Source organism: Mustela lutreola, chromosome 5 (assembly GCF_030435805.1).
Source record: "Mustela lutreola isolate mMusLut2 chromosome 5, mMusLut2.pri, whole genome shotgun sequence".
In the NCBI taxonomy this organism is placed as follows: Eukaryota; Metazoa; Chordata; class Mammalia; order Carnivora; family Mustelidae; genus Mustela; species Mustela lutreola.
This window is the reverse complement of record NC_081294.1, coordinates 93,820,789-93,833,356: the sequence shown is the minus strand read 5'-3', so window position 1 is coordinate 93,833,356 and position 12,568 is coordinate 93,820,789. Positions and strand designations below refer to the sequence as shown.

The following is a 12,568-nucleotide window of genomic DNA, read 5'->3' as shown; positions in this document are numbered from 1 at the left end:
GTGGTGTTAATTTTTCTTTAAATGTTTGGTGAACTTCTTCAGTGAAGTTCTCTGGGCCTGAAGATTTCTTTTTAGAAGTTTTTAAATTACAAATTCAATTTCCTCAGTAATTAAAGGGTTTTTGAAATATTCTGTTTCATGTGAAATAAGTTGTGGCAGTTTGTTTTTTGAGAAAGGGGTTCATGTTGTCTAAGTTGTCAGATTTATTTCAGTTATCCTTCTGATGTATACAGGTCCGCGCTGATATCCTTTTTATCATTCCTGACACCGTTAATTTGTGTCTTTTTTTTTTTTCTTTCACATTTTGCTAGAGACTTGTCAGGTTTATTGACCCAGCTCCTTTTCTTATTCTTTTTCTCTATTTTTTTTCTGTCTTCAATTTCATTAATTTTTGTGCTTCATTATTTTCTTCCTTCTACTTGCTTTATGTTTATTTAGGTTTCTCACCCTATGTTCTTGAGATTCAAGCTTAGGTATTATTAATTTGAGACTTTTCTTCATTTCTCTTGTAAGCATTTAGTGCTATAAATTTTCCTGTCAGCACAGCTTTACTGTGTTACATGAATTTTGATATATTTCACTTTCATTCACTTCAGTGTGTTTTGTTTTACTTGAGACTTCTTCTTTGCCCAGTGGATTATTTGAGGGTGTTGTTTTTTCCCAAGTGTTTGTAAATTTTCCTATTATCTTTTTTTTACTGATTCCTTATTTGAATCCATTATGGACAGAGACATAACTTTGTATATGTTCAGTTCTTTTAAGTTTGTTAAGATTTGCTTTATGACCGAGGGTATAGACTGTCTTGGTCTATGTGCTGTAGGCACTTGGAAAAAAAGGTATAGTCTACCTTTGTTGGGTGGAGTGTTTTTAAAATATCATTTAGATTCTGTTGATCGATGGTATTGTGGAGTTTTTCTCTGTTCTTGCTTACTTTGTGTATGGTATCAATTAATTGTTGAGAGAGAGAGAGATGTTGAAATCTCTACCATCATAGATTTGCCTGTTCTCTCCTTTCTATCAGTTTTTGCTTCATGTATTTTTAGCTCTGTTATTTGGTGCATACACATTTAGGATATGTCTTGTTAATGAGTCAAAACTTTTATCTTTATATTATGCCTCTTTGTCTGAAGTCTGTTTTATCTGCTATTAATATAGCTACTCTAGGTTTTCTTTGATAATGTTTGACGTATTTCTATCCTTTTACTTTGTGTGTCTATATCATTTTATTTGAGGTGGGAGTCTTATAAACAGTGTGGATGGATGGATCATATTTTTCAGTCCACTCTGCCAATTTCTTTTAATCGGTATCTCTTTTTTTATGTTAATTATTTATATGTTAGGGCTAATTCTGCCATTTTATTATTTGTTTTCTTTTGACTTTCTCTGTTTTTAATTCTTATTTTTTTCATTCTTGTTTTTTTTTTTTTCCTGCCTTCTATGGGTTACTTGAATATCTTTTAGAATTATCTCTAGTGCTTTGATTTAGCTACAGTGTCACTTGAACACTTGTAGAATTGCATTTTGATGTATCTGTACTATCTTTGGCTTTGTCCATAGTGTTTTTTTTTTTTTTTTTTAAATGGGAAATGCAAGTCCATAGTGTTTTTAAATTTTTCTATGGTGTTTTATGTAAAAATTTTTGGTGGCTTCTCTAAGTATTATGTATACAAAATTAATCACAGTCTACTGGTATTGTCATCTTGCCAATTCAAGTGAAGGGTAGAAACCATGCCTCCTTTTATGTTTCTTTACCCTCTACCCTTTTTAATACTGTTGTCCTAATTATGTTTTCTACATACATTTAGAACCATATGAGACAATAGTTTTAATTTTTATTTCCACCATCAAACATAATTTAGGAACTCAAGAGAAGGAAAGCCTATTGTACTCAGGTTTTTGATTACTGTGTTTCTTCTCAATGTTCCAGCATTTCTTCTTTTACAATTCCTTCCCATTTAGAGAACTTCCTTTAGTCATTCTTTTAGGGTCTGTCTGCTGGTAACACATTCTTTTATCTTTCCTTATCTGACTGTATCCTGATTTCTCTTTCATTCTTGAAGAATATTTTTACCGGATAGAGGATTCTAGGTTGACCTTTCCTTCAGCACTTAAAAAATGCTGTGCCATTTAACTTCTGGCTTCTGTGCTTTCTAATAAGAAATCTGCTTCCATTCTAATTGTTTCACTCACATAAGTAATGTATTATTTTTCTCTTTCAAGATTTTTTTTTTCATTTGTTTTCAAAGGTTAAATTGTCATTTAACTTGATATGGATTTCTTTGGTTTTACCCTGTTTCGGGTTACTCGGCATCTTGAGTCTGTAAGTTTATGTCCCTTGACAAACTTGGGAAGTTCTCAGCTATTACTTTTTATGCCCCTCCTTCTTTATACACTCCTCCCAGGACTCCAAGGGACATAAATACTGTGTCTTCTGTTACTGTCCCCCAGATTCCTCAGTCTCTTTTCTTTAAGCCTGTTTCCTTTCCATTGCTCAAACTGGATGATTTCTATTGTTTTGTTCTTCTGTTCACTGATATTTTTCTTTAGTGCTTTGCATTCTGCTATTCAGCCCATCCACTGAGTATTTTAATTCCACTTATTATATTTTTAGTTCTAAAATTTCTGTTTTGTTCTTCTTTGGATTTATAGTTTCTTGGGGGCTTTCATATTTTTTCATTTGTTTCCAGCATCTCATTATAGTTCATAGAAACATTTTTATAACAGCTGCTTTAAAATCTTTTTGGATTATTTTAATACCGCTCTCATTATGGTGTTGCATATTCATTGTTTGATTTTTTATTCAATTTGAGACCTTCCTGCTTCTTGACTTACTGAGTTCTTTTCAGCTCAAACTTGGGCATTGTTATGTTGTATTATGCATCTCTGACTTTTCTTAAACCTTCTCTTTTATCTGATTTTCTCTGGTATGACCACAGAAAGAAAAGTGGGGATACCACCTTGTGACTGCCAGGAGGAGACAGAAGTTCTGTTTCCCCACTCAGGTTCCACAAATACTCAAAGTGGCATGACTTCTTGCTACTGCCGGGTGGAGGTAGGAGTTCCAACTCCCTGTTGAGGTATCCCATTGTGGGAGTGGTCTTGTTACCACTGAGTGGTGATGAAGGCCCTGACTTTCATGAGCTCTCCTCTGCCAATACTTCACTGTAGATGGAAGGGATCCCTCATTACTACTGGGTGGCAGCAGAAATCAGAGCTTCCTAAGTGGTCTCCATTGACACTATTAGTGGAGATCTCTATACTGGCCTGTGGAGATGAAAGTTCTGGCCACCCACTTAGGCACGCTGGGGAATTGAGGTGCCTTATCACAGCTTTACAAGGTTGGAATGTCTAGGTTTCCCATCTGGCATCTGCTGACATGGGGTAGGGGTGGTGCCTATTTTTTCTGTGATGTTTGACTTCAGAAAGGGCAATTATTATCTACTAGCTACCTGTTCCTAGGCTGTCCCTGTTTTGGTCCTTTGGGTAAGGAAATGAGGCTTTCGTTAGGGCATTTTTTTGATGTACCTGTTGACACTGCCAGGTTGCCTGCTTCTTGCGCTTCCAGTCTGGGCTATAGGAAGCAAGAATTCCAGGGAACTCACTACTCTGTCCTTCTCTGGGTTTTAGGATCCTTAGCTGGTCTGTCTTATTTCTACTTTTCAATTTTTTATGTTTGTTTTTATAATGTCTGGTATTTTTTAGTTGAACTTACTGGAAGAGATAGAAAAAAATACACTTAGTTCATCTTCCCAGAAGCAGAAGTCTAAATGATTTTTTTTTTTTTTTTTTTTTTTTTTGCTGCTCAGCTGATTTTTTGACAAAGGTGAAATAAGTTGCAAAATATTATATATGCCACTGTATTATATACCATATAAAATACCATATATCCATCTTTCAAAAGAGAGAAACAAAAACTTAGGACTTATATGTAACTATTTTACATAAATGACTGTATATGCATATTTGGTTATTAGAGAGCAAGCTTAGAAGAAAACACACCAGACTAGATCTGTTGTTGTTGTCCTGGGATCCTAACATCATGATCCTAGAATCCCATAATGCTAAGTTTGTTTGAAAAAGAAAATTTTAAAAAGCTGTATTCAAGGGGTACCTGGCTGGCTCAGTCAGTAGAGCATGCAAGGTCAACTCTCTGGATGTCAGGGTTGTGAGTTCACCCCCCATGTTGAGCATGGCATCTACTAGGAAGGAAGGGAGGAAGGTAGGAAGAAAGGAAGAAGAGAAAGAGAGAGACAGAAAGGAAAGAAGAAAGGAAGGAGGAAGGAAGAAGGAAGAGAAAATCTGTATCTGATTGTATTGTTTTGCTTTTTAAGACCTGAAGTGCTGCCCACCAAATTGTTGACATTGATTTGCTATGGAAATTAATGGTGGAGTGCATGAATTTTTTTTTACTTAATGTACCTAGCAGTGATAGAAATTTTTCTAAAAAAGCCTATAATAGTTTTTACAAGATTCTTAATAAATAAAAATAATTAAGGACCTTGAGGGTATTAAACTAAGTGAAATAGGTCAGAGAAAGATAAACATTGTATGATTTCACCTATATGTGAAATCTAAAAAATAAACAAAAAAGCCAAGCTAGAAGATACAGAGAAGAGATTTGTGGTTGTTAGAGGCAGTTGATAAGGGTAATCAAAATGTGCAAACTTCCAGTTACAAAATAAATCATGGGGATATAATGTACTGCATGTTGACTATAGTTGATAGTACCGTACTGTATATTTGAAAGTTGCTAGGAGAAGAGATCTTATAAGTCCTCATCACAAAGAAAAAAAAATTGGGGGTAACTATGTAACATGGTGATAGATGTTAACTATACTTACAGTGATTATTTTGCAGTATATACAAATATCAAACTATTATGTTTACACCTGAAAGGAATGTAATGATATATGTCAATTATACCTCAATTTTAAAAAAAACTACCAGGAAAGGAAAAGTTATTACAAGAAAAGTATAATATCCTAACCAATGAAATTCATCAGCCAACAACCAAAATTAAAAAAAAAATGTATGCATACCATATTAGTGTGTAGATTCATGGTATCCTGATTCTTTCCCCTCAACACACAGGAGTAAATGAAGAAGAGGAGAAGAAAAAAGCAAAAAGCAAAGAGAAAATCAAGTTGAAAAAAAAAAGGAAAAGGTATTTTTTAACATCCTTGTTTTTTAAAAGCAGGACTGTGAATCCAGGATGGATTATAAAATTTTATTTTTTGTGTGTTGTCCAGTTAATTTGACACTAATTCAGTTAAGATATTCAGTTGTTTCAGTATAATAACAAAGTCAGGAATCAAAAAATGTTGATACCTAGCCACCTTAAATTTTTTTTTTTCTTGGAGCAAATTAAGGTATAAATAAATAATAGCCACCCTCCCTTCTTTTATGTGTTCTAGAATTTTTATTTTAAAACATCAGCCAGGCTTTTAATTGGACGATATCTAAGTTCTTTATATATATTTTGTCCTCATATATATGAAGTTGGAGCTTAAATATTTGTATTCTCAAAATATCATTGTCATGGCTACAAAATTAAGTTACTAGTAGGATTTATATACTCACTAATGATGCTGAAAATTCCTTCAAGTCTTTCAACAGCCCTCATCAGCCACCTGTGAATTTTTAGTATCAATTCAGACAGGGCCTGAAATTAAATGAACTTTTCTAGGCATGCTTAGCAGAGATTTGCCACCTAATAGAAGTTATGTACAAGTATAACACCTTATCTTAGAAATGAGAATCTAGGACCAAAAAGCCAAAGAAAAATGTACAGGCAAAGAAGCTCTAGTCAGAATCCATAGGTCAAGCAGGGTCTTTAAAATAGGAAAACAGGGGCGCCTGGGTGGCTCAGTGGGTTAAGCCTCTGCCTTCACCTCGGGTCTTGATCTCAGAGTCCTGGGATCGAGCTCCTCATCAGGCTCTCTGCTCGGTGGAGAGCCTGCTTCTACCTCTCTCTCTGCCTTCCTCTCTCTCTATCAAATAAATAAAATCTTAAAAAAAAAAAAATAGGAAAACAGACAAGAGTTGACAATAATGGAGTTGAAGAGGGAACAAGAGACTCCATGAGAAAATTGGCCAGGAAACAGCCAGAAGTCCAAGTAAGACAGACAAGATGGAGAAGAGAGTACAGCATCACAGAAACAAGGGAAAACTCGGATTTCCTACACAGGATTCATGAGTCACTCTATAGACTCAACCTTACAGTCTCAGACACTAATCTTTTTCCCTTCCCTATGTCTCTGTTGGGTTTTCTTAGCTTGGGCTTTAACTTTTAATCATTAGATCACTCAACTATTTCTTGAGATGTCTTTTTTAATTTTAAATATACTTGGTTTCTGTCTTTTCACAGAGTTTGGGGCAGATTATTGTTTATATAAGATCTTAAGAGGTGGCTTCTCTGTTTTTTGTTACTTTTCTTTTTTTCTCATAGTAGAGGAAGGAATTTTATAGTTTCCCCCCCTAATTTTTTTTTATTAGAGTAATATTAGAAAAAAAGAATAATGCTTAGTCATCCTCATTCATTTATACTCATTCAAACACATCTTTTTTGTAACCAGTGAAAATTACTTTGGATTGCAAGTCCTCAGCTGTGTCATTCTGCATCTAGAAGATTCAAGTATTCTAACTTGAGAAATCAAAAGAATTAACAAAAGTGCTTTTACTTTGCTAATTTTCAGCTCTCACCCATTAATGCCCAGGTACAATTATAGCCCTTTTTATATAACTGCCTCTTTCTGTAGCTCTTTTAAGAGACCCTGCTAACAAGTTACTGCATACACACCTGAATTGTATGTATAATAAAGGCTTGGTAAATGACGCTTTTCTTACCTTGTAAGATTTTGAAGGGTATGACAGGATGAAAAACTGAAAATCACAGAAAAACCATTACATCCTTACTGAGTTTAAAACTTATTACTAGAGTTGAGCAGAATTACTCATCAGTTTCTGTGGCCAACGAGCAAAAATTCCAAAGTCAGTACTTGAAGAGAATACAAATATATAAAGCACATTTTGAGTTTCTTTGTTTATACCTCACCTTGCTCCAAGAATGATTTAAGACAGTTAAAATACCATTTAAAATTTACCTATCTGCCATAAATGCAATTATCAGTCAATATGTATTATTGCCCATAGGTCTTATTCATCCAGTTCCACTGAAGAGGACACTTCAAAACAAAAGAAACAAAAATATCAGAAGAAAGAAAAGAAAAAAGAAAAAAAGAATAAGTCAAAAAGGGGGAAACACCACAAAAAGGAAAAAAAGAAGAGAAAAAAGGAAAAGCATTCTTCCACCCCTAATCCTTCTGAGATCTCCAAAAAGTAACTGGATCTTCGGCCTAAGCCATTAAATTTTAAAATTGGTTTTGAAAATTATCTGACCCTCCTTGGAATTTGCTATATAATTATGCCTTGCAATAAATCACAGCCTTTTCCATATAGACATTTTTTTCATATATGGGACCATTGTCATCTGGCAATACATTTTTAATGTGCTGACTCTAAAATATTGAATCAGTCTTACTACTTGGTAGACATGCCCCAAATATGGATATTTGTACATACAAAACACATCATTTTTGGTATTCATGACTCTTTGTCCGACTAGTGTTACTGCTTCCTAAGTTGATTGTAAATGATTGTAAATGGCTTTACTACAGTCAACACAGATAACCTACCTAGCACTTAATGAGTATTTGTTGAATCAAGTATCCACCTTCCAGTGATTAAGTGAGGTAGGGGATAATGCTTTGCTCTGGACTCTGAAAGATTTAATAGCTTTATATCCTATGATAATATATAAAGATGGTGAAATTTTTCACTGTTGTTTTTGGATCTCATCTTTTTTGGATGTCATAGGAGATGAAGCCGCTTACTTGGTTTTAATTAGAACATTTGAAATGAATGGGTTGGCAGAAAGATGAAATGAAAATATTTATAAGGAATATTTACTGTTATACAAAAAAGTTTCTAGTATCTGCCTCCTCTGAACTGTAACAATTACAATTTCCTTCCTTGTTTAAAAAGACAAGTGTAGTTCCGCCTCATAGAGATGACGCTGTGTTGGATAGAATTTTTAGGACAGACTCCTGGGTTGTTTTACAACTGTGCCATATTGGCATCTCTTCAAGTGATACCTCAAACACAGAACTTTTTAATTAGGAGGATGACAGCTAAATCATCATTAGAACTGATTTTTATTGTATTCTGTATGTAAATTTTATGAAGCTTATTTCTATGAGTAATGTGGAAAATTTTTATAAATGTGAACATATATATTTATTTGTCTAAAATAATTTGTAGTTTTGAAGCTGGTTTCACACTGAATTTATGGTTTCAATAATGACCAGTTTGGGGATGTTTCTCTCTTTTACTTCAGTCATAGACCCTTAAGTGCAGTGACAAAAATTTAGGATTAAGAATTTTATTCTGTACTTTTTAAACTTAAGAGCCAGGGAGTTGCATCATGAAAGCCTTTATATAACAATGGAAATTTTATATGGGTAAGCATTTTCAAACATATATTAGTAGATAGAAGTGTTTCTTACATTTTTAATTTCATAGTGATCAGTGTCACTTACTTTGCTTAGTATTTAGATAGCCCTGACATCCAGTAAGTCAAACACTTACTGGTGTAGCAGCATCAGATGTCCCCCAGTTATCATGGCTCCGCACCAAAGACTGCAGGTACCTCACTGTGGTGCAGTTAGAAATTTTCAATTTGCTACAGGTGAAATCATTTTGGTGAAATCAGGTAAGTACACGTATCCTCCCAAGCTGGAAAGGTGTACTGATTTTTCATGCAGCTCTCCTCGGTCATGACCTCAGTTAGACTAGGGGAGCTTTCTGACTCCTCAGACCTGTGCTCACCGTATTCCCATTCTAGGGAAGCCACATCACCATCCCTACTCGAGTGGTACAGCTGAGGAAGCTTTCACACTTCTAGCTTTCCCATAATCTGATTTAGTCAGATGGCCTCCTCAAAAAGAAGTCTTCCCCCCCACCTTTTTCTTTTTTTGGTAGTTCTGTCAGCTGTTGAGGAGAAACAGAGTTACTGGTTTTTAAGGGGTTGTTTGGCCTTTGCTGTATTTTACGTATTTTTTAAACTGCATTTTACAAAAATATGGTTCTTTGATTATCATGATGAAAAAAATATAGAAAAAACTTTTAAAAATGATTGAAAAATGCTGCATGCACAAGGATGACCTCATCCTATTGAATGTGTAACAGGGTTAAAAAAATGCTAATAATTGTAGTGAAACAAAGTTAATTCAGGTATTTGTGAGTTTTATTTCTGTTTATTGTAGAGATTAATAATTGGCTCATTAGATCTGTTTCCTGAATGGGGACACAATTAATAATTATCCAGAAGAGTTATATACAATTCAGCACTTGTTAACTAATATAGTGTGCAAATTAAAAAACTTGATTGCTCAGTAATTTTTTCTACTAGATAATATTCTTGGAATTATTCTTAAGTAAATTCCCTATAGTATGAGAACAGTTTATGAAATCTCTCATCTGAATAAAATTCATTTCTTTTCACTAATTTTCATCTAAAATGATCTTGTTACTGGGATTGGATATAGATCTCATTCATAAATTTTGGAAGATTAGTAAAATTTTCCCTGAGATGCTATGTAGCAGAAGGAAAACTGAATTTAACAGAAAAAATCTAAAAAGTCCTGGCCTTTCTAACCACTTGTGTGACTTTTAACTAAATCATTTAGCTTCTCTGGGCCTTGGTGTCTTTCATCTATAACATATTGTACCCAGTTATCTCTGAGACCTCTTCCCCTCCTTAATGTATATGCTTACCAATATTTTAGTACAATTCAAGTAATATTATTCATTTTAGAAATTATAGGTAATAAGGTAGCATTCTGTAATGGTAAAGTTTGACTTAATACAACTGTTAAACACATTCAACTTCTTTAAGCAGGTAATTGATATTTACTTTACATTCTTACCAATAAATGTGTGTCATTTTCTCTAGATGCATATAGAATTTCTGTTTAGCTTTGTATCTGTAACCTGATTACCTGAATACCTAAGGCTATTGCTTTTAGCTGATGGATCTACTTCCTATACAATTCCCTCTCTCTTTTCTCCATTATTATCTTTTGGCTAAAATATCTCTGAGGTATCCTTAGTTGTTCACCCTTCATACATATCCATTTATATCTTTGGTTCTCTGAGGCCAAAACATCAATAAATAAGGAGTAAAACAACTTATGTGTCTGTATTTACAATTGACTCTGTCTAAAATTATATAACCCCAGGTCACCTTCAGTTAAACTAGGTTGCAAAGTTATGAATAATGTTGATCAAAATACCATCAGTTCCTTTATTCAGCAAACACCGATTGAGCACCTGGCATGGCAAACACTCTGCCAAGTACTGGGGATACAGAGATTCTTAAGACCCATTTGCTTCCCTGAAGAGGTTCCTAGTTTAATTGGTAGGAGAAGCAGCAGAACACAACACTGTGATAAGTGCAGTAATTGACCTGAGTGTGCATTTATAGAAGCACAGAAGGTTACTTAGCTTGCCTGGAGCAGTTAGAAGAGGCAACCTAAAGAAAGTATTGTTTGTCTTGGATTTTGATGGAGGATGAAAGTGGAAGTGCTGGCAGTTACTGGTGAGTGAGTACTGTGAACAGAGACCACAACAGAAAAATCTGAGTTATGCGTGTGTCAAGAATTGCAAGCAATATGTGAGGCATGAAGTGTGAAGAATTAAGACTACTTCTGTAGGTTCTCAGGAACATGAGAAAGTGGTCTTAAGTTCTAATTTGGAAGCTTGGACTTGAATCTCATGAGACACATGAGAGAGTTTTAAGGAAAGAAATGACTTTTATTGAGGTTTGGTTTCACCCATTTCAAAATCCAATTAAACGATTTTTAAAAGATGAAATTGCTCTCATGAGAAGGCCACATAAATAATAACTTGAATCTTTTGCATCCTGTTATTTGTATATTCCTATCATGTCCTCTTCTTCTAGACCCACTTTTCTTTCTAAGATTTGATGATTACCAAAGATTCCAGTGACTTGTCTTCTAAAAACACATAAAGCTACTATATTCCTTATCAGACCCATCCCCAGAATGACCCACATATGTGCATAATTGAAAATGTGTTTTGTCTTAAATTCTTAGATTATTTTAAGGAAGATTTTTTTTTATATCATTTTTGACTGACTGAAATTCTGTCCCTAGGTTAGTATTTGTTACACCCCCAAAAAATTATTTAACATAGTTTTCATTCTATAGACTTGGTTGTAATTTGATGAGGCTTCTCACTTTCTTAATATTTTGTTTCAGTGTGTGAAGCACAACTATTTCAGAGTTACAGAGACACATACCAGTTGGTCCTCTGGTTGAGCCTGGTGGCTCTCCCTCAGGTAAGCTGGCTTGGCAGGGACTATACCTAGTACTAGTGCTGGGATTCCATCTTCCTGAGCAGTTGGCATTCAAGGAGAGTATGTGTCTTAAAAGCCAGCATGACGGTAATCTGACTTTCGGAGCCCAGAGGCCCCAACCAGCCACACATTCGGCCATGCCCAGCCTCAGTACCTTTCACAGGTTAAGAGGAGTTTGGGGGACCATGAGCATTTTGCTGGCCTTGACCCCATTTGCCTGCTTCCTATGTCATCTATGGCACCTGCACTTGCCCCTGAAGAGCAAAGGTTGAATTATACCAGCGCCTTAACTTTCTCATACCAGGTTTTTGCCTGAGGCAACATCTGGTTAATAGTGTAATTTTGAATATCTGTGTATCAGGACAGCCAGTGTGAAATCCAGCCCAGGCAGTGGATGTTGCAGTAATGATCTGGAGCTCTACTCTCAATATAGCCACACATGGCTATTTGAATTTAGATGAATTGAATAAATATAAATGTCTTCTTCAGTTGCATGAGCCACATTGAAGTGCCCAGTTGCCACATGTGGCTAGTGGCTACCATGGACAGTGCAGATACAGAAAGAACATTTCCGTCACCACAGAAACTTGTGCACAGTGCTAATAGAGAATATACCCCCAGTTCTTGGTCAAAATTTTGACAGCCTAATGGTCGAAAGTTTTGAAACCTGAGCTTTGCCTGCCAAGAGCAATAGGGCATTCCTTTTTCCCCCCACCCAGACAAGAGAAGCCATATTTGACTCATTTTGAAAGGCTACTCTTTCAATTACAGTAATGTTACACAACACAGTGGATGTGTTGGGCAGAGCCAGCTTTTAAAAGTAATCCTTTTTTCCTAGTAAATTCCTTTAGAAAACAAGGTCTGTGTTCTTATAATAGAAATCATACTTAGGAATAAAAATCTTCTAAGACGATTACAATGTGCAGAAACCATAGTTTTGTTTCTAGATGTCTTACAATATTAATGCAATAGCCTTAGGTGGAAATAGAGAATTTATTTTTAAAAAGCTTTCATTTTAGGAGTTCCGTAGGAATTTTATCAGTGAAGGATTTTTGTTATGGTTATCCTTGGTATGCAGAAAATATTTATTATGCAGATTATTCATTGTTACGTATTTTGTTATTGAACATT

General features: G+C 34.9%; 1 protein-coding gene across 1 annotated transcript in view; it reads left to right on the top strand.

The window, feature by feature from the left end:
- Positions 1-10,247, top strand: part of SREK1IP1 (SREK1 interacting protein 1) — a 43,938-nt gene extending 33,691 nt beyond the window's left edge. Inside the window, exons 4-5 of the mRNA XM_059175091.1 lie at positions 5,092-5,164; positions 7,153-10,247. Coding sequence (XP_059031074.1) covers positions 5,092-5,164; positions 7,153-7,342 — 263 coding nt within the window. The 3' untranslated portion in view covers positions 7,343-10,247. The remainder of the gene's footprint in view (positions 1-5,091; positions 5,165-7,152) is intronic.
- The last annotated feature ends 2,321 nt before the right edge of the window (positions 10,248-12,568 follow it).